This window comes from Piliocolobus tephrosceles, chromosome 12, assembly GCF_002776525.5.
Source record: "Piliocolobus tephrosceles isolate RC106 chromosome 12, ASM277652v3, whole genome shotgun sequence".
NCBI lineage: Eukaryota > Metazoa > Chordata > Mammalia > Primates > Cercopithecidae > Piliocolobus > Piliocolobus tephrosceles.
Window position 1 is genome coordinate 35,284,585 of NC_045445.1, and position 27,991 is coordinate 35,312,575.

Below are 27,991 nucleotides of genomic sequence, written 5' to 3' on the forward strand. Positions count from 1 at the left end.
AAGTGGGGCTTATTTCTGGCATGCCTGCTAAGACCCCACATCTCTCACTCTGGTTTCCTTTCTTCTGGATCCATTAGCTATAGAGGAGAAAACACTGAGATAGACACTAATAGTGTTGACCCTAAAGTTGTTAAGCAGCCCCTAGGGTCAGAAGACTGTTGCCCTCTTGTACTACAGCAGGAAAAGTCACTTCCATGAACTATTCAATCTTCAGTTTTAAACATCAACACAAGCTTTCACTCACTGCCATAGTTACACTCCCTGCAGCCTCATGACCATGACCAAGTGGCACAGGGTTCTCACATTCAGAAAGAGGAAACTGGTTTCTTGGACTCCTCCATCTTTCCCCTCCTCTCTTAGTCCCAGCAACAGAGAGACTCATATAGCAGAGATATTCTATTTTTTTTTTAATTATTTTTTTGTGAAAGTTAAAGGAAAATATTCTAGGGGCATTACTTCTCACAAGGAAGTGGTTGGGGAAGGCCACCATAGCCTAAAGGCAAGCTTTCTTAAATGTTTGGTTTGGGCCTACACCTCACACTTTTGGCCTGGTCCCTTAGTTGATACCCTGGAAAACAAGGTTGAAAACAGCATAGGGTATTAATAGGATCTAAGTAATCAACAACCAACCTGACCTCTGCATGGGAAACTTCCCTTAAGTACCAAAATGACAACTCCAAATGGAAGGATGGTTGATAGCATTAAGTCAAGGGTCCTGACACCCAGTGCTACATAAAAGCTGGGGCAAGCATGGAATTGGCCAGTGGGATCAATTCTCTTGAAGGGGCAGGATTCTAATGGATTAAGTGACATTCAGAACAACTAGGAGATTGTGAAAGAAGAAATCCAGGTATACAGTTATGTCAGAAATACTGACACTGAACCGATTTTATTTCCTGCCAGATTTTTACCTGATGTCCCATCTGAAGTGTTAGGAATGTGGATGCCTACATTACTCTCCAAGACATTTTCTGTTCCCTTTATTTGAGCACAAATAGTTAAAAAGATACAATGGCAGATTATTAGCATCTTGCTGTTGTTGAATCAAATTGAATTTAGTCATTTAAGAAACTGAGACCTCAAAACAGTTTTTCTTACTGCTCACTGTCTTGACTGTCCCTCAACCCTTCTTAAGGAAGCAGGCACACCATCTATTCCGGTTGTTGCCTTTAAACGTCTTGAACTTGGCCTTCAGTATGGGCTCTCCCTTTTCTGGCCCTTATAATTAGGAGACACCAGTTCACAGTGATCAAGAACAAGGGCTATCAAGCTGGACAGATCTTTCAAATGCTTGCTCTGCCACTGGGAGAATTAGGGGAAGTTACATCATCTCTCAAACTTCATTTTCCCCATCCGTAAAATGGAGCCCACAATAGCAAATGCTTTAAAGAATTGTTGTGAGGCTTCAGTGAGATGTATCTATGGAGAGCATTCCCTGCTTAGCACACTGTAAGCCCTTAGTAAAAGTTAGTTGTCATTATTGCATTATTGTAGTTATTATTATTAAAGCTGGGCTTGGAGTTGGTTGATATGGCCTCTCCCCAAGAGCTCCCAATGGGGCCTGGTAGTAATAAGGAAGCACTGGAGAACCTGGCCAGGAGCACCCCAGGAGCATAACCTCGGTAAGCTTCACTGTGGCCCCTTCTTTGGCTACAGTGTCTGAAGGCTATCTGCCCTGAGCTGAGCAGAGTCTACAACAGAAGCAAGCATGTCAGCTTCATGACAGCAAGAATTTGTTTTGTTTATTGTTGTAGGCCCATTTCCTGGAATGGGATGTAATGCATTGTAGATGCTTAGCCAGTGTTTGTTAAACATAAAAAGCAAGGATTCTGACTCACATTAAGAGGACCATGGCAGGGACCACTGCCTCAAAGTCAAGTGTACCATTTTCTTCAAAATGGAATCAACTAAACTGTCTGCTGAATCCCAAGGAAAACCCAAATGATCAATTTTTGTCCCTTTAGGAAACCATTCCATAGATTTTCTTTAAAATCTATAGATTCTAAAATTCTGTAGATTTTCTTTAAAATCCCAGAAAGTCATTCTTGACAGGATTAAGATAAGCAACTAATACAGTCAAGATTCAATCCAAATAATTCATGGAATAATAGGAGCAAAGAGTGTAGTTTGGATGCCAATTCCAGGTCATAACTCAAAGATTCGCCTCTACGAGAACTGGACTTCCAAAGTCAAATTCAGACATTAAAAGAAAGATCAGAACTAAATAAGATTTGTATTTAACATCAGTAAGGAGATAACATCAGGATTCTGATTTTTCACGAACAAGCAATTTGAAGTTTCTGTCTTTGGGGATTGGCAAAAGTGTGCAGCACCCCAGAGGGGAAATCAAGGCTAGTAGTCTTTGGTTTGAGTAGGTATTAGAAATGAAGACGGGGAGGTAGGAAATTCTTCCCTGAGCTTATTTTTTTCACTTTGGATTCTTACTTCTTCAACCAACTTTGGATTCCTTTCTCTTATTAAAGAATAAGAGAAAACCACTAATTTGGGGGAGAGCACACAGGTTTTAACTTGTTCCTTCTATTCTCCCTCTTGACAGAACCCACCACCACGCCAACGCCGACTCAGCATCATCCCACCTGTTATCCAACCTGACATAATTTCTAAGAACTTGGTAGAAATCTCTCTCGATGATGAGTCACCTAAGAATCCACAAAAGAAGGCTTTACCACATGAGAGTTTGACAGCCACTCAGGTGAGTATATATTAAGGGGCAGGTTGAGGGGGCTCACAGATCAGAGGCGTAATTTCTTCTTGTGTCATCTATTCTCCCGCTGGAGCTCAGCACTAGGGGGATGATTGGGGAAGGAGCTGACATTCTTGGCTTTTGATTTGCATGGTGGTTTTCCATCCAATTTTACAAACCAAATAATCACCTTTTTAATGTATAAGCAAGAGAAGATAGTATTTTGGAAAAAATAAGTTTGCAGATGTTTTGAGTTGTTTCATGAAGATAAAAATAGAGACTTTTACTGAAGCATAGTCTCTACACTTTGAAATCCAGAAAACATCAGAGGTTAGGGCATATAATATTATTTGATAGACACATATCCATGTGAAAAATCAGTTGACACATGAGAGGGTGATGTGTCTATTTCATACGTCTAGGTTTGTCAACCAGATAATATCAATCAGCGTATCGTAGTACATGCCCATATCAACACTTCCATTCTCAAACTAATGTGTGTTTAATTGAATTGGTTGTTGGTGAACTTGAAAGGGCTCTGAGAGTGAAGTAGAGTTTAGAATGATTAACCTTTGGAAATAAAAAGTAAACAGAAACCTAATTTTTAAGGAAGAGAATTGACCAGTCAGAACAAAACTCTATTTTGATGTTAAAAGATCCTATGAAGTGAAGTGAAGCAGCCCTCAGTTAGATATGTCAACAAAGAAACAAATTAGGTTAAAACCAAAGTAAAAGCACAGACTGGTAGTAGGTGGATGGATGCTTATTGTTTTATGGATCTGGGTTATGACTACAAGTATTTTCTGCAGGATACCATTAAATCAGATTAATTGGGATGCATAATCTGAATTAGTGGAAGAATTGAATTAGGTAACATTTTTTATTGTGGTAAAATACAGATCACATAAAATTTATCATTTTAACCATTTTAAAGTATACAATTCAGTGACAGTACATACATTCACAATGTGATGCAATCATCACCACTATCAAGATCCAGAACCTGTTTGGTTCTCCCAAATGGAAGCCCAGTTCCTACTGAGCAGTCATTCACCATTCGTATCTCCCACCAGCCCCTGACAACAACTATTCTGCTTTCTATCTCTGTACTTGCCTACTCTGGATATTTCATGTAAATGGAATCGTACAATATGTGGCTTTTGTGTTGACTTCTTCCACTTAGCATAATGTGTTTGAGGTTCATCCATGTCATGACATTTATCAGTACTTCATTTCTATTTATGATTAAATAATATTTCAATTTATGGATGTACCACGTTTTGTTTAGCCATTCATCCATTGATAGACACTTGTGTCCTATCTACCTTTTGGTTATTGTGTATAGTGCTATTATGAACATCCGTGTACGAATTTTTGTTTGAACATCTGTTTTCAATTCTTTTGGGTATATACCTGGAGTGGAATTGCTGGGTCATATGTTAATTCTATGTTTAATCAAACTGTTTTCCCCAACAGCAGTACCGCTTTACATTACACTTGTTAGGTTCCTGTTTTAAAAAAATTATAGTCATGCTAGTGAGTGTGAAATAGTATCTCATTGTGGTTTTGATTTGCATTTCTCTAGTAAATAATGATGTTAAGTATCTTTTCATGTGCCTGTTAGCCATTTGTGTATCTTCTTTGGAGAAATATCGATTTCTCCTTTGCCCATTTATTAATTGGGTTATTTATCTTTTTGTTGTTGGGTTTGTAAACCAGAAAAGTACCTAAGACAAATTGTCAGAAACAATTAGAAAATTTTATTTTGCCGTGGTTAAGGATGCGCACCTAGGAAGGCAGGTCTGTACCTTTCTCCAAAGATGATTTTGAGGACTTCAATGTTTAAAGGGGAAAAAGTGGATATTGGGGAAAGATGAACACAATTTTAAAAGGTGTGGGAAGATAAGAGACAAATAGTTGCGTTGTTTTGAGTCTTTGATCAGTCTTTCACTGAATACACAATTTACATATGAGAGGGGATAGAGGAATAGTCACTTATGCCTTCATCTTCCTCGGTGAATCTACATTTTTACATCAGAACAAGCAATCAAATATGCATTTGTCTCAGGTGAGCAGAGGGATGAGTTTGAGTTTTGTCCTTTGTTCCACACCTGTGAAGATAAGCTGTCAATATACCTTGTCAGGGTAAAATTCTTACAGCTTAAAGTTTGGGCTGATTAAATTCTCTGGCCTCAGTCACATTGCAGGGTAAATGCTGGTAGTTAACATTTGGGGGTTAAGTTATTCCACTGAATTGGCTAATAAGGAGTTAATTTAGAGTGCTACAAGTTTGCCTCTTTTTGTAATGTCTCATGCTTTACCTGGATGACTTACACCATAATTCCACAGCATTGTATACAAATAAGTCTCCGAAGCACAGAGCCATCTTTTTTTTTAAGCAATCCTCTGCTGCGTATGCCTGTAGTCTCAGATACTCAGGAGACTGAGGCAGGAAGATCACTTGAGGTTAGGAACTCGAGGCTGTAGTGCACTATGATCATGCCTGTGTGTAGCCACCGTACTTCCACCTGGGCAATGTAGTGAGACTCTGTCTCTAAAATAAAATAAAATTTTAGTTTTAAAATCCTCTAATACATCAAAGGAGAACATAATGCTCCTTCCCCCATGATTGCACAAAAATTTACAACTTTCAAAGTGATTTTCCATATATAGTTACATTTGATTCTCTCAGTAACTCTGTAAAGCAGATAGGAAAGACTCTCACTGTAAATGAAAAAAAATTGAGGTTCAGAGAGGTGAAGTGACTTGGCCAAGGCCACAGAGCCAATCAAAGATAGAGCTGGGGCTTGATCCCAGGACTCCTGACCAAATCCATAGCACTTTTCACTGAACTATGTGGCCTCTAGCAGTCATCTAACTTTGTATAACCAATGCCCAGCAATAGCAACAACAGCTAACATTTATCAAGACTTTCTTATGTAACGGGCACTGTGTTAAGCACTTTCCTTGTATAATTTTATTTAATCTTTACAACAACAAACCAAAGTATGTATTATGATTATTCCCATTTTACAGACATGAAAACTGAGGCTCAAAAGGGCTAGGGAATCTGCTCAAGGTCAGACAGCCAATAAATTGTATAGCTAGGATGTCATATTCAGGCCTATTTGGTTTCAAAGTCCATGTTCTTATTCTCTATACTAGTTAAGAAATTGAAGAGATTGTGACAGAACGGGGAGGGGGCTGCAGGGAATATCAGAAATTCCACCTTCAAGAACTTTCAAGTTGGCAAAAATATTGACCACAACAGCTTTAAGTAACACAGATTTTGAATGAAGCAGCAGCTGTGCAGGAACTCTCAGGAGTGGGCACTTGGCCACACCCAGGGAGTTAAAATCCCTACAGCCATTACTGGGTCTCACACTCTGTGCCAGTACCTCTTGGTGCAGAAGTTTCCCACCAAGAACCACTTTTCCCACCAAGAATTGTTTCTTCTTGTGGAGACAGACACATGCTTTTAGTTTTGACTCACATAGAACCCAACTCTCCAACATCCCAGTGTCAGTTTCAGAATGTATTTTTTCCCAGAGTGACAGCTTTATGGGCCAAATGCTTGATGAAATCTGGGCCTAAATAGCCACCTGGTAATCCCCTTATTTAAGACATTACAATCAGAGCTTTCCTTTGTTCCAAGAAGACAGTCAACCTTCTCTCTGTCCCTGCTCAAAAGGGGAAAACCCTAGCATCATACAACAGAAAAATAAATCATTAAAAAGGACTACCAAAATGTGCATTATTGACTAAACTCCTTTGCACTGGGTCTAGAAACTTGACAGAAGGGAAAAAAGAAGTGAAAATGTGTTATTATTTTCCAAAGAGAAGCCCTTATCCCAGCTAACAGCAAAGGAATGTTCAGCTCTCTAACAACCAGTGCTGAAGAATCCTTTCCCCTGGCCCGAGGTCCAACCCAGGTTCCTTATCTAAGAAGATTCTGGATTAGTAGGTACCAGGCCGGGCACGTCTCCCAGATGTTGAGGCACGAGGAGCCCATTTAATTCCAGATATTAATCTGAAGATGTCTGTGCTAAACTCTCTCTAAAACACAGGAGAAGAAATGAAAACATCTCAGCCGTACTTAATAATATGCATAATGGACCAAATGTTCTCCCTTATAAGTGGGAGCTAAATAATGTGTACACAGTGGACATAGAGTGTGGAAAATAAACATTGGAGATTTGGAAGGGTGGGAGCAAGGGAGGAGGGTGAGGGATGACAAATTGCTTAATGGGCACAATGTATATTATTTGGGTGATGGTTACAGTAAAAGTAAAAGCTCAGACTTCACCTCTATGTGACATATCCATGTAACAAACTACACTTCTACCCCTTACATTTATACAAACGAAAAAATAATATGCAGATTGGGTTCGGACAGGGTATGTCGGCTGTCAGAGTGCATGGAAGGAGAAGTAGGGTTGGAGGGGAGTGAGGATGGAAAAGTAGAGAAAGGTGTCCCACTTTCTCCACTTGTTTTTCTTTCAGAATTCTGCCAGGAAGGGATTCTATTTGCTTTTCTTGGGTAACTCATAAAATCCTGTGGTTGGCTCCTGTGGTAACTTTTTTTTTTTTTTTAAAGACAGTCTCGCTCTGTCGCCCAGGCTGGAATGCAGTGGCGCAATCTCAGCTCACTGCAACCTCTGCCTCCCGGGTTCAAGCAATTCTCCTGCTTCAGCCCCCCCGAGTAGCTGGGACTACAGGTGTGCACCACCATGCCTGGCTATTTGTGTGTGTGTATTTTTAGTAGAGACAGGGTTTCACTGTGTTAGCCAGGATGGTGTCGATCTCCTGACCTCGTGATCTGCCCTCCTAGGCCTCCCAATGTGCTAGGATTACAGGCATGAGCCACCGTGTGGTAACTTTTCTAGGTTGCTGCTAACCAATAGGACTGAGGGAAAGAGGACCTAAGAAGGCCTAAGAAGAAGCCACACTTCCCAAAAGGAGTCCATATATTTCTGACTCCTGTTCTAAGGCAACTGACAGGATTATTCCTGAACTTGCTGTACTCATATTTGAAAATGGGAGCCTTTCTCATCATGCTAGAGGACTAGGCAGTGGTTCTCAACTTTGGCTCCTGGAAGACTCATTTGGAAACCCTGTTAAAACTATTCTAAAGCCTTTCCCCTGATATTCTTACTCATTAGGCCTTGATATGTCCCCAAAACATGCTTTTTCAACATTCGTTCCAGGTGATTTTGGTGCTGGGGGATTCCAGACCATACATTGAGAAATACTGCATAGAGTTCAGAGAGTGTATAGTTTATTTAACTCACTGGTGAGTTAAGGGAAGTCATAACATATACATATAATCTATACTCACATAACATACACTAAACCTAACAACAGACATCCTCTTGAGACTGTTTTATTTATTTATTTATTTATTTATTTATCTATTTATTTATTTATTTTTTATTATTATACTTTAAGTTCTGGGGTACATGTGCACAACGTTCAGGTTTGTTACATATGTATACATGTGCCATGTTGGTGTGCTGCATCCATTAACTCGTCATTTACATTAGGTATATCTCCTAATGCTATCCCTACCCCCTCCCCTCTCCCCACGATAGGCCCCAGTGTGTGATGTTCCCCTTCCTGTGTTAAAGTGATCTCATTGTTCAATTACCACCCATGAGTGAGAACATGCGGTGTTTGGTTTTCTGTTCTTGCGATAGTTTGCTGAGAATGATGGTTTCCAGCTGCATCCATGTCCCTACAAAGGACACGAACTCATCCTTTTTTATGGCTGCACAGTATTCCATGGTGTATATGTGCCACATTTTCTTAATCTAGTCTGTCACTGGTGGACATTTGGGTTGATTCCAAGTCTTTGCTATTGTGAATAGTGCTGCAATAAACATACGTGTGCATGTGTCTTTATAGCAGCATGATTTATAATCCCTTGGGTATATACCCAGTAATGGGATGGCTGGTCAAATGGTATTTCTAGTTCTAGATCCTTGAGGAATCACCACACCATTTTCCACAATGGTTGAACTAGTTTACAGTCCCACCAACAGTGTAAAAGTGTTCCTGTTTGTCCACATCCTCTCCAACACCTGTTGTTTCCTGAATTTTTAATGATTGCCATTCTAACTGGTGTGAGATGGTAGCTCATTGTGGTTTTGATTTGCATTTCTCTGATGACCAGTGATGATGGGCATTTTTTCATGTGTCTGTTGGCTGTATGAATGTCTTCTTTTGAGAAATGTCTGTTCGTATCCTTTGCCCACTTTTTGATGGGGTTGTTTGTTTTTTCTTGTAAATTTATTTGAGTTCTTTGTAGGTTCTGGATATTAGCCCTTTGTCAGATGAGTAGATTGCAAACATTTTCTCCCATTCTGTAGGTTGCCTGTTCACTCTGATTATAGTTTCTTTTGCTGTGCAGAAGCTCTTTAGTTTAATTAGATCCCATTTGTCAATTTTGGCTTTTGTTGCCGTTGCTTTTGCTGTTTTAGACATGAAGTCCTTGCCCATGACTATGTCCTGAATGGTATTACCTAGGTTTTCTTCTAGGGTTTTTATGGTATTAGGTCTAACATTTAAGTCTCTAATCCATCTTGAATTAATTTTCGTATAAGGAGTAAGGAAAGGATCCAGTTTCAGCTTTCTACTTATGGCTAGCCAATTTTCCCAGCACCATTTATTAAATAGGGAATCCTTTCCCCATTTCTTGTTTTTGTCAGGTTTGTCAAAGATCAGATGGCTGTAGATGTGTGGTATTATTTCTGAGGACTCTGTTCTGTTCCATTGGTCTAGATCTCTGTTTTGGTACCAGTACCATGCTGTTTTGGTTACTGTAGCCCTGTAGTATAGTTTAAAGTCAGGTAGCGTGATGCCTCCAGCTTTGTTCTTTTGGCTTAGGATTGTCTTGTCAATGCGGGGTCTTTTTTGGTTCCATATGAACTTTAAAGCAGTTTTTTCCAATTCTGTGAAGAAAGTCATTGGTAGCTTGATGGGGATGGCATTGAATCTATAAATTACCTTGGGCAGTATGGCCATTTTCACAATATTGATTCTTCCTATCCATGAGCATGGTATATTCTTCCATTTGTTTGTGTCCTCTTTTATTTCACTGAGCAGTGGTTTGTAGTTCTCCTTGAAGAGGTCCTTTACATCCCTTGTAAGTTGGATTCCTAGGTATTTTATTCTCTTTGAAGCCATTGTGAATGGAAGTTCATTCATGATTTGGCTCTCTGTTTGTCTGTTACTGGTATATAAGAATGCTTGTGATTTTTGCACATTGATTTTGTATCCTGAGACTTTGCTGAAGTTGCTTATCAGCTTAAGGAGATTTTGGGCTGAGACCATGGGGTTTTCTAAATATACAATCATGTCATCTGCAAACAGGAACAATTTGACTTCTTCTTTTCCTAACTGAATACCCTTGATTTCTTTCTCTTGCCTGATTGCCCTAGCCAGAACTTCCAACACTATGTTGAATAGGAGTGATAAGAGAGGGCATCCCTGTCTTGTGCCAGTTTTCAAAGGGAATGCTTCCAGTTTTTGCCCATTCAGTATGATATTGCCTGTGGGTTTGTCATAAATAGCTCTTATTATTTTGAGATACATTCCATCAATACCGAATTTATTGAGAGTTTTTAGCATGAAGGCTGTTAAATTTTGTCAAAAGCCTTTTCTGCATCTGTTGAGATAATCATATGGTTTTTGTCTTTGGTTCTGTTTATATGCTGGATTAGGTTTATTGATTTGCATATGTTGAACCAGCCTTGCATCCCAGGGATGAAGCCCACTTGATCATGGTGGATAAGCTTTTTGATGTGCTGCTGAATTCGGTTTGCCAGTATTTTATTGAGGATTTTTGCATCGATGTTCATCAGGGATATTGGTCTAAAATTATCTTTTTTTGTTGTGTCTCTGCCTGGCTTTGGTATCAGGATGATGTTGGCCTCATAAAATGAGTTAGGGAGGATTCCCTCTTTTTCTATTGATTGGAATAGTTTCAGAAGGAATGGTACCAGCTCCTCCTTGTACCTCTGGTAGAATTCAGCTGTGAATCCATCTGGTCCTGGGCTTTTTTTGGTGGGTAGGCTATTAATTGTTGCCTCAATTTCAGAGCCTGCTATTGGTCTATTCAGGGATTCAACTTCTTCCTGGTTTAGTCTTGGAAGAGTGTAAGTGTCCAGGAAATTATCCATTTCTTCTAGATTTTCTAGTTGATTTGCGTAGAGGTGTTTATAGTATTCTCTGATGGTAGTTTGTATTTCTGTGGGGTCGGTGGTGATATCCCCTTTATCATTTTTTATTGCGTCTATTTGATTCCTCTCTCTTTTCTTCTTTATTAATCTTGCTAGCGGTCTGTCAATTTTGTTGATCTTTTCAAAAAACCAACTCCTGGATTCATTGATTTTTTGGAGGGTTTTTTGTGTCTCTATCTCCTTCAGTTCTGCTCTGATCTTAGTTATTTCTTGCCTTCTGCTAGCTTTTGAATGTATTTGCTCTTGCTTCTCTAGTTCTTTTAATTGTGATGTTACAGTGTCAATTTTAGATCTTTCCAGCTTTCTCTTGTGGATATTTAGTGGCATAAATTTCCCTCTACACACTGCTTTAAGTGTGTCCCAGAGATTCTGGTATGTTGTATCTTTGTTCTCATTGGTTTCAAAGAACCTCTTTATTTCTGCCTTCATTTCATTCTGTACCCAGTAGTCATTCAGGAGCAGGTTGTTCAGTTTCCATGTAGTTGAGTGGTTTTGAGTGAGTTTCTTCATCCTGAGTTCTAGTTTGATTACACTGTGGTCTGAGAGACAGTTTGTTATAATTTCTGTTCTTTTACATTTGCTGTGGAGTGCTTTACTTCCAACTATGTGGTCAATTTTGGAATAAGTGTGATGTGGTGCTGAGAAGAATGTATATTCTGTTGATTTGGGGTAGAGAGTTCTGTAGATGTCTATTAGGTCTGTTTGGTGCAGAGCTGAGTTCAATTCCTGGATATTCTTGTTAACTTTATGTCTTGTTGATCTGTCTAATATTACAGTGGGGTGTTAAAGTCTCCCATTTTTATTGTATGGGAATCTAAGTCTCTTTTTGTAAGTCTCTAAGGACTTGCTTTATGAATCCGGGTGCTCCTGCATTGGGTGCATGTATATTTAGGATAGTTAGCTCTTCCTGATGAATTGATCCCTTTACCATTATGTAATGGCCTTCTTTGTCTACTTTGATCTTTGATGGTTTAAAGTCTGTTTTATCAGAGACTAGGATTGCAACCTTTGCTTTTTTTTTTGTTTTCCATTTGCTTGGTAGATCTTCCTCCATCCCTTTATTTTGAGCCTATGTGTGTCTCTGCATGTGAGATGGGTCTCCTGAATACAGCAAACTGATGGGTCTTGACTCTTTATCCAATTTGCCAGTCTGTGTCTTTTAATTGGATGATTTAGTCCATTTACATTGAAGGCTAATATTGTTATGTGTGAACTTGATCCTGTCATTATGATATTAGCTGGTTATTTTGCTCGTTAGTTGATGCAGTTTCTTCCTAGCATCAATGGACTTTACATTTTGGCATGTTTTTGCAATGGCTGGTACCAGTTGTTCCTTTCCATGTTTAGTGCTTCCTTCAGGATCTCTTGTAGGGCAGGCCTGGTGGTGACAAAATCTCTAAGCATTTGCTTGTCTGTAAAGGATTTTATTTCTCTTTCACATATGAAACTTAGTTTGGCTGGATATGAAATTCTGGGTTGAAAATTCTTTTCTTTAAGAATGTTGAATATTGGCCCCCACTCTCTTCTGGCTTGGAGAGTTTCTGCCGAGAGATCTGCTGTTAGTCTGATGGGCTTCCCTTTGTGGGTAACCTGACCTTTCTCTCTGGCTGCCCTTAACATTTTTTCCTTCATTTCAACTTTGGTGAATCTGACAATTATGTGTCTTGGAGTTGCTCTTCTCGAGGAGTATCTTTGTGGCATTCTCTGCATTTCCTGAATTTGAATGTTGGCCTGCCTTACTATGTTGGGGAAGTTCTCCTGGATGATATCCTGCAGAGTGTTTTCCAACTTGGTTCCATTTTCCCTGTCACTTTCAGGCACACCAATCAGACGTAGATTTGGTCTTTTCACATAATCCCATATTTCTTGGAGGCTTTGTTCATTTCTTTTTACTCTTTTTTCTCTACACTTCTCTTCTAGCTTCATTTCATTCATTTGATCTTCAATCACTGATACTCTTTCTTCCAGTTGATTGAGTTGGTTACTGAAGCTTGTGCATTTGTCACGTAGTTCTCGTGTCATGGTTTTCATCTCTATCGGTTCTTTTAAGGTCTTCTCTGCATTGATTATTCTAGTCATCCATTCATCCATTCTTTTTTCAAGGTTTTTGGTTTCTTTGCGTTGGGTACATAGTTCCTCCTTTAGCTCTGAGAAGTTTGATCGACTGAAGACTTCTTCTCTCAACTCGTCAAAGTCATTCTCCATCTAGCTTTGTTCTGTTGCTGGCGATGAGTTGCGTTCCTTTGGAGGGGGAGATGCACTCTGATTTTTTCAATTTCCAGCTTTTCTGCACTACTTTTTCCCCATCTTTGTGGTTTTATCTGCCTTTGGTCTTTGGTGATGGTGACATACTGATGGGGTTTTGGCGTGGGTGTCCTTTCTGTTTGTTAGTTTTCCTTCTAACAGTCAGGACCCTCAGCTGCAGGTCTGTTGGAGTTTCCTTGAGGTCCACTCCAGACCCTGTTTGCCTGGGTATCAGCAGCGGGGGCTGCAGAAGATAGAATATTGCTGAACAGTGAGTGTTGCTGTCTGATTCTTGCTCTGGAAGCTTCTTCTCAGAGGTGCACCCAGCCATGTGAGGTGTGAGGTGTCGGTCTGCACCTAGTGGGGGATGTCTCCCAGTTAGGCTACTCAGGGGTCAGGGACCCACTTGAGCAGGCAGTCTGTCCGTTCTCAGATCTCAAACTCCATGCTGGGAGAACCACTCCTCTCTTCAAAGCTGTCAGACAGGGACATTTACATCTGCGGAGGTTTCTGCTGCTTTTTGTTTAGCTGTGCCCTGTCCCCAGAGGTGGAGTCTACAGAGGGAGGGAGGCCTCCTTGAGCTGCAGTGGGCTCCACCCAATTCGAGCTTCCCAGCGGCTTTGTTTACCTACTTAAGCCTCAGCAATGGCAGGTGCCCCTCTGGCAGCCTCACTGCCACCTTGCAGTTAGATCTCAGACTGCTGTGCTAGCAATGAGAGAGGCTCCGTGGGTGTGGGACCTTCCAGGCCAGGTGTGGGATATAATCTTCTGGTGTGCTGTTTGCTAAGACCCTTGTTAAAGCGCAGTATTAGGGTGGGAGTTACCCGATTTTCCAGGTGCTGTGTGTCTCAGTTTCCCTCGGCTAGGAAAAGGGATTCCCTTCCCCCTTGCACTTCCCAGGTGAGGCAGTGCCTCACCCTGCTTCAGCTCTTGCTGGTCGGGCTGCACCCGCTGACCAGCACAGACTGTCCAATATGCCCCAGTGAGATGAACTCAGTACCTCAGTTGAAAAAGCAGAAATCACCCGTCTTCTGTGTTGCTCACACTGGGAGCTGGAGGCTGGAGCTGTTCCTATTCGGCCATCTTGGGCGCCCCCCTCAAGACTGTTTTAAATCACATGTCTGAGCTTGAGCTCCATAGTCAGATGAGGAGAATGCTTGATGGTTTTGCTCTTTAATTTTTAGCCCTGGTTTGAGAATGGATGTGGGTCTGTGTTTAAACTGATGTCTATAGATTCCTTAGTGAGAGTCGAGCTCACACAGGGAGATCAGTGGCTGTTATTAAGTTTGATGGACTCTTGGCTTAGGCTGTGATTGGAAACAGATAAACTCTGTCCTGCACATACCCAATCTAGAAATTGCCAGATTTTTGCTGAGCGTGATTTTTCTGTTACGCTATAGAATGAGTTTCACTAAAGTAAACTAAGTATCTTTAGTGTTTATACCACAAGGTTTGGGATGACAACTGAATTGAAAGGTCTTTATATTTATTAAATATGTGTTTACTTGCCATGTGGGCATAAGTTGGCTTTCATGCAAAGCAAGTTGCACGGTGTTCTTTTAGGGTTTCCAGATTCAGAGACCTCCTTGTTTTTCTCCTTCTACCTTTGGCTGGAGCTAGTGAGGCCTCAGAAAGAATAACTAAAATAATACAGGGAACAGAGGAGCTTGCTCTGATGACATCTCAGGAAAGCAACTTCTGGTGGAAGCCTTTAACGTAATCAAGTCACCAGTTCTAAAAACATGTTTTGAGCAACTACTATGTAGTGCTTGTGCAACTACTACAAGCACAGTTGGAGGTACTGTATCCCCAATACAGTAGTACATAGAACAGATAAAAACCCTTCTTCATGGAGTTTATATTGTAATGGGGGACATGGACAATAAGCAAGCTAAATAAGGAAAACATATAGTATGTCAGACAGCGAGAAAAGTGACAGGGAGGAAACCAATGCAGGGAAGGGGATACGAAGTGGCTCAAACATTTTAAATAGATTGGCTAGGGAAGACATCACTGAAAAGGTGACTTTTTTTTTAGACAGAGTCTCTCATTTTGTTGGTCAGGCTGGAGTGCAGTGGGGTGATCTCAGCTCACTGAAAGCCCCACCTCCCAGGTTGAAGTGATTCTCCTGCCTCAGCCTCCCGAGTAGCTGGGATTACAGGTGCCTGTCACCACACCGGCTAAGTTTCGTATTTTTTGTAGAGACAGAGTTTCACCATGTTGGCCAAGCCGATCTCAAACTCCTGACCTCAGGGGATCTGCATACCTCAGCCTCCCGAAAGTGCTGAGATTACAGACGTGAGCCCACCACATCCGGCCATGAAAAGGTGGCTTTTGAATCAAAACCTGAAGGAAGTAGGGGAGCTAGCCACATGGACATGGGGGAAGAGCATGCCCAGCAGAAGGAACAGCAGGCACAATGGCCCTAAGGGGACAGCATGCCTGAAGTGCTTGAAGAACAGCAGACCAGCAGTGTGTCTGCAGCAGGAAATGGCTGGTAATGTGGTCAGGGATAAAAGGAAGACAGATCATGTGAGGTTAGTGGGAGCATAGATGTTATCCTCCAGCCCCAAAAGACCAGAACTATGACACCACTCTGAAGTATGAAAGACATTCAGAACAATAAAAGAAGAGCTTTTACTCTATACACTGATACCAAATTTATATTTCCAGTAGATAACATAATCTAACTAGATGATATCAGAAAGAGGCAGTATATAAATTCATAGATGAAAGTTGCACAAAGAAGTAAAGGAAATCTTGGGATCAATCCTACTTTTGTGTGATTGATTCCACAAAAGGCAACTGTACTATTTCTCTGTCTTCTCCCTGAATCCAAGGCAGAACGGTCTGCAGGATTTGTCATCAGCCTGACCAATTAGCACTGTGTTAAGTCCCCATGCACTGGAATGACAGTGTCATCTTCATAACCAAGGTAGTAGCTAAGGTTATCATTGCATCAACATACAATGGTAGTGGGAACCATGAAGGCATGTGAAAGCTGCAAGTACCAAGGGGATCCCTGGCACTGTGCAAAACTAGCCTGAAGAGAATTTGGTGGGTAAACACAAGTGGAAATTCTGTCTACTTGCTAAATTATAATATATCGTTTGCTACTAGTATCTAGCAGAGACAGTTTACCAGCTGATCTTCAAAGGGCCTTCTGCTAACAGAAATCGAAATCTTCTTAGGAATGGAAAGAGCTCTGGGGAGGCTCTTTGAGATATGGAAAATGCTATGTCCAGAAGCCCAGAGGAGACTATTTTGAAGGTCCTACAGAGGAATTCAACTAGGTGTCCCAGAACCAAGTTGTATGGAGATATGGAGGCCAGCCATAATGAGGACGGGGTTACAGGCTCCATCACTATCCCACTGGAAGTTGGAGCATTCAGTTCCCGAGGGTCCTCCCATCAGTCTTGCACCCATGAGTTGTCAATATAAATAAAAGGTAGTGTGCTGTCTATGAAAATGCACCTTGCAGACAGGCCCTCTTCCAACCTAATTTCCTCCCTCCACCCAACCCTCTAATATAGAAATCCCAGAGCTCTGCTGGGTTTCACTGATAACTGATTGTGCCTCTCACCCCAGCCAGATGTCCTGTTGATAAGAAGGGGATCTAGGACAAGAGAACAGGCCATCTCTCTGACTGTGCAAACTCAATTAAGTGGTTTTATTCCCATCCCGAGGACAACGGGGTGCCCCTGAAAGCTTTCTAAGCAGAGGAGTAACCCAAACTTCTTCCTGTTTCTTGTTTTCATCTGCAAGGAAACCAGCAAAATTATGGAGCTTACCTCTAATGAATAAGCCTATTGACAGGAAATGTAAGAAAAGGGGACAGTAGTTCATGAAGGATTTCTTCTTTAGGAATTCTTCAGCCAGAAGAATATCCAACTTTTGAGACCAGTGACAGCATATGGATTGACTCGTCTATTTTCTCCCACCTTCTCCAGAGCTTCTCTGAGTTATCATCCGGACCTGATTGCTCACAGTCCTTGACTGCATTTGCCACGCTTGCCTCTACCAGCAGCACCCAGCTGCCCATTGGTTTCAGCACCCCAGCCACCACCGAGGGCTGTTTGGATTCTTCAGCTGCTCACCACAAGATGACTTTAAATCCCCGCAAACAAAAGAAGAACCTTCAAGTGATTGTAAGTCCTTCAAGAGACAGGGCACTAAACTCTTGCATAAGAAAAGATGAGTTCCAACCTTTGCAAACTACTACTAGGGAAATAGTATGGTGTAGGAGACTCATGCCCTAAGTAAGCTTGGCAAAGTCAAGGGTGCTGTCCTGAGCTTGACACCCGCAGAGGGGTGAGCAAGCTTGTATCTATTGGGTGTGGTTTCCTATCCATGTGGAACTTATATTAGAAGGGACTAAAAGGAAACAGAAACAGTTAATGATTTAAACCCTCATAAACAGCTTATTGGGTTAACATCTGGGAGTTCACTCAGCCCTATTTGTAAAGAATATTCAACCCCAGCCCAGATCAGGATTCTTTCAGTTATTAATCAGATGAGACTCATGAGTTACAAATTTCAGCACTATTCCACTTATTTGGAGGTCAAGCTTTCAGCAACCCTAAACATCCAGAACTTAGTTGTTAACCCATCCAAAGATCTCCAAATAGATGCCACATGACTTTCTAGGAAGCAGATCTACTGTGCTAAAAACATGGCCACAGATCAGACTCAGACCTGACAGCAAAGAGAAGTGACAGCTGATAGCAGAGAGAACGACAGAAATAATCTGGGGCCCTTTAATATAGGGGCTCAAGAACCTTGCCCACCTCAATATGTCCTTCAGGGTCACACTGTATCATAGTCCAATGTAATAGATCATTTCATTATTTGTCCAAGTCATCTAGAAAAAGTAGATTATTTTCTGTGATCCCCGTTTAAAAAGATAGAGAAATAATGCTTTTGGAAAAGGCTTTTAGTAAAAGTTAAGGATTAGGTGCAGGTGTAATGGCTCATGCTTGTAATCCCAGCACTTTGGGAGGCCGAGGTGGGCGGATCACCTGAGGTTGGGAGTGTGAGACCAGCCTGACCAACATGGAGAAACCCCATCTCTACTAAAAATACAAAATTAGCCAGGTGTGGTGGCGCATGCCTGTAATCCCAGCTACTCGGGAGGCTGAGGCAGGAGAATCGCTTCAACCCGGGAGGCGGAGGTTGTGGTGAGCCAAGATCACGCCATTGCACTATAGCCTGAACAACAAGAGCGAAACTCCGTTTTTGTTTTTGTTTTTTTAAAGTTAAGGATTAAAAAATGTTAGTGTTTAAAAGGATGTGTCAGTTGGCTACAAAACTCACTTTGATAAAAAACTGAATTCGCCAGTGATTCTGGGCTGAAGGAAAGAGTGTAAATCAGAGGTGAAGAGACTAAAAGATTGTATAGTACAAACATTTTACAGGGAAGGGCGTTAAAGCACAAATAATTTCAGATACTTACCCAAAGTCAAACACCCAGGTGGTGGCAGAGCTAGGGCCAGAATCCAGTCTTCTGACTTCCAGCTCAGCACTTTTTTCATCCCACCATCTTGCCTCTAGCTTAGGCATCTCAATTTCACTTTAGGTTGTAGACAAAATACGAGTTGAAAGAACAGGTGGAGGAGCAGAGGGGCAGAGGGAAGCCCTCTGGTGGCCTTGAGAGTACCTTCTTAGTTTGGTGTCAAAGAGGGGGTGACCAATTATGAGGTGCCAAACCCTATACATGCATTATGCCCTGAATACCTCATGACAAACCTGGGAGATGGGGAAGGTTGGCTGAGGGAAGCAGTATGACCCTTCTAACTTTCTTCTTTCTGTATAGCCTAGTTGAGAAAAAGCCTGGGCATTACCCTCTGATAAGGCCAGAATATCTACTTCTTCCCTGTGACTCTCTCCCTGTCATGTGGATGAATATAGAAAAGATCCAGGATAATTTATGACACAGGGACTACTACCACTTTCTCCCTGCTCTGTAATTTCTTAGATCTGCAAGTCCCACAGGAGGTTTCTCCTGGTCTCTTATTTATCGATGTAGACACAGTGATTCAGAGAATAACTTGCCCAAGGTCACGCAGCAAGTAAATGATGAAGAGATTTTGAATCTAGCCCAATCTGGCCACATTTTCTCAAAAATAAATTATTATGAGCTGTGTCTGTTTGCACAGGTACTTTGAGTGGGAGTGTAAAGAGTTGTATGTTTGTCTTTACATGTATGACATAAAGGCTTACACTAAGCAAATTCTGGACACTGTTCAGTGCAGTGCTACACTGACATTTCCAGAGCTGTATTGTAATCATCAGAAAACCTTGTTTATACTAAACCAACTTCAGCCCATCCAGTGTAAGGGCTGAACCTTTCAGCTTTTTCTCCTTTCCCTCCCAACAAAACCCCAATTCTTTTTCTTCTTTTGATCTGGAAAGAGATAATTCACGCTTTCATTAAATTCCCTGAAAAGAAGCCAAAAAGGATTTGAATTTAGCTCACAGGTCTGGTGAAGCAAATCTGAGAATCCCAATATGGCCGAGGGCATGATTGTTGTCAGGCCCAACGACCCCATTTTCAGATTCGTGACCTTCCAGTGTGGTTCAGTCATTTCCAGGGTATTTTAGAGAGATCCCTGCAGTGTGTCACTCAGACATTAGAAACTCCAAACCTGGATGAACCACTTCCAATAGGTAAAATTATCCCCAAGGATCTCTTGCTGGAAACAATTCCATTAAGAAATCCCTGGAAATATCTCCATTGAAATAACGTCCATCTTTAACGGTATTGTTACACGCCCAGCATCAAGAACTATTTTTCCTGATGCTTTTTCTTTGGCAACCATGCAGGAGTGGTTGGAAAGCACTTCAGTAGGATTCAAGCTCTTTCTTTTCCTATTTCAGGTGGAACCAAAGCAGAAGGAGCCAAACCTTCCATTGGTTTCTGAAGAAGAAAAGAGTATAACCAAACCAAAAGAAACCAACCAAAAGAAGCTGGGAATGGACAGTGCAGGTTAGCATATCTTCACCCTCACTCAGAAACATGTATGACAGACTTCATTGCACAGTGCTACGTTGATAGGAGCTGTACCCAAGAATTACCCAAGACTGCTGCCCTTGGTCTTCAGAGAGCTTTCAATTTTATATGCAGAAAATGTGGTCCAGGCTTCTCCATCTAAACTGCCAAAGTAATACAATTGCCACTTGTGTGTGGTTCAGGTAAAGGATCATACCTGGATTCTTATTTTATCTAAAAGAATTTCCAACAAGAGAGGTGTTTGTGAATTTGTTTCATCCTCTCTGAGGCTAACGTACATGCTGAGTTCCTCAGTGAGCCCAGATACAGGAGGACAGTCACTGATTTCCCTTCAGCATTCTTCCTCAGCAAAAGAACCAGAAAGGAATAACATAATTGGCCAAACAATCATGTTTTAAAAGTTGCCTTTCTCTTCCTGTAAAGAGAAAATGACTTTCTTAATAATGATACTATTGCCCACATCCATGGACAAAGAGGGGTTATGCAGCTGCAGACAGATGTCCTTGGCAGCCAACACCTATCAAATCCCCAAACAACAAATATCACCAGAGTGAAAATCTCTCTGTGTGTTTATGCGTGTGCATATGTTGATGTTAGCTCCAGCTGATGGCAAGCTGATTTCAAGTAATATTTGATAAAAAATCCAGTTCCTCAAATTAAGTTGAACAGTTATGTTACATTTTTGCCACAAAGGATTTCACGTGTGGGTTCAAAGACAGGATATTCCTAAACACATTTTCCCATGAAAACTAAGAAAACCACAAAACTCTCCAGAAAAAAAAAGAAAAGAAAAAAGGAAGATTAAATGAGTACTTTTAAAAAAAATCTTTTTGAGCTTTATTTTTATTTATTTATTTATTTACTTATTTTTTTGAGACGGAATCTCACTCTGTCACCCAAGCTGGAGTGCAGTGGCGCGATCTCAGCTCACTGCAACCTCCACCTCCCTGGTTCAAGCAATTCTCCTGACTCAGCCTCCCTAGTAGCTGGGACTACAGGCACCCGTCACCACACCTGGCTAATTTTTTTGTATGTTTAGTAGAGACGGGGTTTCACCGTGTTAGCCAGGATGATCTCGATCTCCTGACCTCGTGATCCACCCGCCTCGGCCTCCCAAAGTGTTGGGATTACAGGCGTGAGCCACTGCACCCAGCCTTTGAGCTTTATTTTTTAATAGTTGTCTCTTTTACACACAGAGGATAGAACTGAGTCAGTATCCATGGGGGCAGATACTTTAGTTGATTTTCCATATCATGGAAGTTGTTTGGAGCACAGTCAGCTATTCTCAGCGCTGTACGCTGGATATGCAACTACTAGATGGAGCTAGGGATGCAGCAGATAGTGAGGGAAGAAAGGCAGCGAGGGGTCCTTCCATCTGGGGATCAAAGAGAGTTCCTTAGAACTAGAAGAAAGGAGAGGAGTAATCTGTACGACTACTACCTTGTGCTTGACCTGAAGCCTGTGGACCAATGCAATTGTTAAGGCATTCCAAGAATTTCTTTGCATGTATATTACATATGATTGGTTTAAAAAATGTTTTTATTTCAATAGCTTTGGGGGTACAAGTGGTTTTTGGTTACATGGATAAATTGTATAGTGAAGTCTAGGATTTTAGTGCGCCTGTCACTCCAGTAATGTACATTGCATACGTTATGTAGTTTTTCATCCCTTACCCCCTCCTACCCTTCCCACTTTCTGAGTCTCCAGTGTCCATTATACCATTCTGTATGCCTTTGCATACCCATAGCTTAGCTCCCATTTATAAGGAAGAACATGTGGTATTTGGTTTTCAATTCCTGGGTTACTTCACTTAGAATATTGGCCTCCAGTTTCATCCAAGTTGCTACAAAAGACATTATTTCATTCTTTGTTATGCCTGAGTAGTATCACATTTTCTTTAGTTGATTTTCCATATCATGGAAGTGGTTTGGAGTGCAGTCAGCTAGTCTCAGCGCCGTATGCTGGGTATGAAACCACTAGATAGAGCTAGGGATGCAGCAGATAGTGAGGGAAGAAAGGCAGCGAGGGGCCCTTCCATCTGGGGATCAAAGTGAGTTCCTTAGAAAAGTACCAGAAGAAAGGAGAGGAGTAATCTGTACAACTACTACCTTGTGCTTGACATTTTCTTTATCTACTCATAGGATGATGGGCACTTAGGTTGATTCCATATCCTTGCAATTGTGAATTGTGCTTCAATAAACATATGTGTGCAGGTGTTTTTTTGATATAATGACTTATTTTCCTTTGGGTAGATACTCAGTAGTGGGATTACTGGATTGAATCATAGATCTATTTTTAGTTCTTTGGGAAATTTCCATACTGTTTTCCATAGAGTTTGCACTAATTGACATTCCCACCAGCAGTGTGTAAGTATTCTCTTTTTATCACATTCATCCCACCATCTATTGTTTTTTGACTTTTTCATAATGGCCATTCCGGCTGACGTAAGATGATATCGCATTGTGTTTCAATTTGCATTTCCCTCGTGATTAGTGATATTGAGCATTTTTCATATGTTTGTTGTCCATTTGTATATCTTCTTTTGAGAACTGTTTATTCATGTCCTTTGCCCACTTTTTAATGGATTATTATAGTTTATTGTCACCTGGCTTCACTCTTTCTGTTAAGTTCCTGTGTTGCTTCTTGGAAAAAGCTCACAGCATGAATATCTACATACTATTTTGTCTTTCCAAGTGGGAGAGACATGCTAACAATGTCTCCAATCTGCATCTTGGGAATAAAAACAAGTAGGATTGTTTTAATATGAGGGTAGAAAAAAAGAAGAAAAGGGGGCCATAATCTTGCCTCCCAGATAATTCCTATTGACCCCTTCTTAAAAGCAAAGCAATATGGCCGAGCACGGTGGCTCATGCCTGTAATCCCAGCACATTGGGAGGCTGAGGCAGGCGGGTCACAAGGTCAGGAGTTTGAGACCAGCCTGATCAACATGGTGAAACCCCGTCTCTACTAAAAATACAAAAGTTATCCGGATGTGGTGTCATGTGTAAATCCCAGCTACTCAGGAGCCTGAGGCAGGAGAATTGCTTGAACCTGAGAGTCAGAGGTTGCAGTGAGCCGAGATCGTGCCGTTGCAGCCTGGTATGAGGTATGAATTCAAAGTGTGAAATTTGTCTTTTGGGTAGAGTGCAAAATAGAACCATAATTAATTTTTCAATTTCCCTCCAGCCTGGGTGACAGAACAAGATTCCGTCTAAAAAACAAAAAAGCAATACATGCACATGATATGAAATTTCAAGTAGTTCAGATAAATATTATGTAGAAAATAGAAATACTAATTAGAAAGTAAAAAATTCCATTCCTCCTTCCCTAGTCAGTTTCCCCAAAGGTAGTCATTGTTACAGGTTCAAAATTTGCCTTCTGATGTGTCTTACACTGAATGGTGGACCAGACTATTGGTAAAAAGGTGATAAGCCAACCCTGGAATCAGTTTCTAGAACTAGGATTTCTCTTTGGCTTAAAAATGTCCAACTGCAGAAACCTAATAGTGACGAAGTTGCCCTCTGTCTTCCGAATAGCTACTTCCTCATACTAGGAAATTCAGTAGCAAATGGGTACCATTGGGCCAGGGCACAGTATTCTTATTTTAGGAAGTCAAAGTCACAGGTATTTCTCCTTTCCTTATTTCTGTTTGGTGCAGATTCCTCAAGCCAGGAACAGAACAACAAAACTGAGATGTATGATAAGAAGACAACAGACCAGGCTCCAAACACTGATGCTTCTGGGAGTCAGAGCTATCCAATGTCAGCAGCATATGGAAGAAGACAGAGAAGAAAAGGAGCAAGTATTTCAGGATTGAGTGAGTGTGAATTCAAAGGAAGAAGCCTTAAACAATCCAGTGAAGGGTATGGCCTGGGCGATAGAGCTGGGTCTTCGCCTACCAATAAGACTGCCAGGAATGTCCCTTTCTCGCACTTGTCCTTGGAGAAGGACAACATGGAGCAGCCTACAACTCCACAACCAGAAACCACTACCCCTCAGGGGTTGCTTTCAGATAAAGATGACATGGGAAGGAGAAACGATGGCATAGATTTCGGATCCAGAAAAGCATCAGCAGCACAGCCCATACCTGAAAACATGGATAATTCCATGGTCAGTGATCCACAACCATACCATGAAGATGTGCCTTCTGGAGCTGAGAAGACAGAAGCCAGGGCTTCTCTTTCACTGATAGTGGAAAGTCTTTCTACAACCCAAGTGGAAGCCATTCTCCCAGTAGCAGCAGAGGCTCAGGTGTCTATGACTCCTTCTCATATCCAGTTAGAAGATAAAGAAGCTTTCGGCTTTGATTCATCAAAGGCCCAATCCAAAATGGAGTCAGCCCAGGATGTTCAAACTATCTGCAAAGAAAAGCCTTCTGGAAATGTTCACCAGGCCTTTACAGCAAGTGTTTTCGGTATGACAAGTACTACAGCCAAAGGAGATGTTTATGCCAAGACTCTGCCTCCCAGAAACCTTTTTCAGTCCTCAAGGAAGCCTGATGCTGAAGAAGTCTCCTCAGATTCAGAGAATATTCTTGAGGAGGGGGATGGTTCTGAAGAACTGGCTCATGGTCACTCTTCCCAGTCCTTGGGGAAGTTTGAAGATAAACAAGAAGTCTTCTCAGAATCAAAAAGTTTTGTTGAGGACTTGAGCAGCTCTGAGGAGGAGCTGGACCCCAGATTCCCCTCCCAGGCTTTAGAAGAGCCTGAAGATGAAGAAGTCTTCACAGAATCAAGCAGTTATGTTGAAAAGTACAATAGTTCTGAGGATTGCAGCAGCTCAGAGGAAGACCTGCCTCTCAGACACCCTGCTCAGGCCTTGGGAAAGCCCAAAGACCAACAAGAAGTCTCCTCTGCTTCAAATAATACTCCTGAAGAGCAGAATGCTTCTACACAGCAGCTGCCTTCTAGATGCCCTTCTCAGCCCATTATGAGTCCTACTGTTCAGCAACAAGTTCCCACCAGTTCAGTGGGCACTTCTGTAAAACAGAGTGGTTCTGTGGAGCCAATCCCTCCAAGACACCCTTTCCAGCTATGGGTGAACCCTAAAGTGGAGCAAGAAGTTTCCTCATCTCCAAAGAGCATGGCTGTTGAAGAGAGCATTTCTATGAAGCTGCTGCCTCCTAAACTTCTTTGCCAGCCCTTGATGAATCCTAAAGTTCAACAAGACATGTTCTCAGGTTCAGAGGACGTTGCTGTTGAGAGAGTCATTTCTGTGGAGCCACTGCTCCCCAGATATTCTCCTCAGTCCTTGACAGATCCTCAAATCCAGCAAATCTCAGAAAGCACAGCTGTTGAGGAAGGCATTTATGTGGAGTCGCTGCCTCCCAGATGCCTTTCCCAGCCCTCGGAGAGGCCTAAGTTCCCAGACTCAATGAGTACTTCTGCAGAATGCAGCAGTCCTGTGGCACCAACCCCTTCCAAATACACTTCCCAGCCATGGGTGACCCCTAAATTTGAGGAACTGTATCAACTCTCTGCACATCCAGAAAGCACTACTGTTGAAGAGGACATTTCTAAGGAGCAGCTGCTTCCTGGATATCTTTCCTGGTTTACCGTGGGAAATAAAGTCCAGCAACTGTCCTCAAATTTCGAGAGAGCTGCTGTTGAAGCAGGCATTTCTGGGAGCCCATTGCCTCCCCAACACGCTACCCAGTTCTTAAAGAGGTCTAAAGTTCAGGAAATGACCTCACGTCTAGAGAAAATGGCTGTTGAAGGCATTTCTAAGAAATCACGGATTCCCAGGCGCCCAACCCAGTCATTTGTGAAATTTATGGCCCAGCAAATCTTTGCAGAGAGCTCTGTTCTTAAGAGGGGCAGTGAAATGGCACCTCTGCCTCCCAATCTTCCTTCCAAATTTTTGTCGAAGCCTGAAATCAAGCACCAAATTTTCTCAGAATCAGGGACTGCTAATCCTAAGGGAGGCATTTCTTCAAAGATGCTGCCTATGAAGCACCCTTTACAGCCCTTGGGGAGGCCTGAAGACCCACAGAAAGTTTTCTCATATTCAGAGAGAGCTCCTGGGAAGTGCAGCAGTTTTAAAAAGCAGCTGTCTCCCAGACAGCTTTCCCAGGGCTTGAGGAAACCTGAGTATGAGCAAAAAGTCTCCTCTGTTTCTGCCAGCTCTCCTAAAGAGTGGAGGAATTCTAAAAAGCAGCTGCCTCCCAAACAGTCTTCCCAAGCCTCAGATAGGTCTAAATTCCAGCCACAGATGTCATCAATGGGCCCAGCGAATGTACCTGTAAAGCAGAGCAGCGGTGAGAAGCACCTGCCTCCAAGTAGCCCTTTCCAGCAACAGGTTCATTCAAATTCTGTGAATGCTGCTGCTAGGCGATCTATTTTTGAGAGCAATTCTGACAACTGGTTCCTACGAAGAGATCCAGCTTTTGCAAACAAAACCAATAAATTCAGCCAAGGTTCCAAACACCCCATAAAGAGCATCCCGGCCCCTGCTACCAAACCTGGGAAGCTCACCACTGCCCCTGCCGGGCAAACATCCACTTCTGGGGGCATTTGCTCTAAGAAAGAAGATCTTGAGAGTGGTGATGGTAATAATAACGAGCATGGAAACCTATCCAGCCGGGATGATATTGAAAAGCTTTTTGGAGTTCGACTGAAAAGAGTCCCTTCCTCACAGAAGTATAAGAGTGAGAAACAAGATAACTTCAACCAGCTTGCTTCAGTGCCCTCGGGCCCAATTTCATCCTCTGTAGGCAGAGGGCATAAAATCACAACAAGCACTTCCCAGGGGCTCCTGGATGCTGCAGGGAACCTCACCAAAATATCTAACGTTGCAGAGAAGCAACAGAGCAGGCCCAAATCTGAAAGCATGGCCAAGAAGCAACCTGCTTGCAAGATCCCAGGTAAGGCTTTTAGCTCTCCAGATGGCAAGTAGATATCAAGTGGAAAGAAGAACTGGAAAGCAAAGCCTCGAATGGGCATTAAAGTCTATTCTAGCCTTGTTTACTGAATTGTGGCTTTGACAGGGCTGGCTTATGGGTTTGGGAGCAAAATAGTGCCCCATTCTAGATTTAATAGATTTGGAGGTAGTTAATTTTGAGTCTTCCCTTTCCCAGTAGGGTCCCCCTCTGGACATCCATCTACATTCCACAGTAGACACATGACCATCTCCCTATTCCCTCTTCCTCACCCTCTGCACACCTTACATTTGGATGGAATTTTATGCTTTTCTCAAAATAGGTTTACATGCATTAAGCCCCTCCCTAACACCATGTGGATTTTTAAAGCCAACTCATTAGTAGAACATTATATTCAGTCTCTCAGCCTGAAATCTTAATTTGCCATAAATGTCTCTTTGCTCACCTGAAATATCTAAGAATTTAGAGCTAGGCGATCTTTTGTGCACTAATGTCTCCCAAAACCTTTGGACCTTCACACTCCATCCTTGGGAAAGTCTTTCATATTCCTGTAACCACACTTATGTAACCACACACTTGTACGAGGGACTATGAAGTAACAAATACTCTTAAGATTTTTCTAGGAGTTAGAGGAATGGCATCAATGGCCTGAGCCTCTGGCATCCTTGGGTTTTTCCAGCCCACCCCTGGCAAGCGTTATCCTACCCTGATTTGCAGATGGGACGAGGGATGGACAAAGGAAGGGTCCAGTAAAGGGACAGGATGCCCACTTTTTTTTTTTTTTTTTTTTTTTTTGAGACGGAGTCTCGCTCTGTCGCCCAGGCTGGAGTGCAGTGGCCGGATCTCAGCTCACTGCAAGCTCCTCATAAACCAGGAGAATGGTTTATGCCATTCTCCTGCCTCAGCCTCCGAGTAGC

General features: G+C 41.9%; 1 protein-coding gene across 1 annotated transcript in view; it reads left to right on the forward strand.

Annotated features, from left to right (window-relative positions):
- The window catches only part of KIAA1210 (KIAA1210 ortholog), a 76,792-nt gene that overhangs the window by 44,112 nt on the left and 4,689 nt on the right, over nucleotides 1-27,991 (forward strand). The window contains 5 exon segments of the mRNA XM_023198681.1: nucleotides 2,558-2,713; nucleotides 17,139-17,336; nucleotides 19,743-19,849; nucleotides 20,064-20,173; nucleotides 23,856-27,059. Of these exon segments, the coding sequence (XP_023054449.1) occupies nucleotides 2,558-2,713; nucleotides 17,139-17,336; nucleotides 19,743-19,849; nucleotides 20,064-20,173; nucleotides 23,856-27,059 (3,775 nt within the window).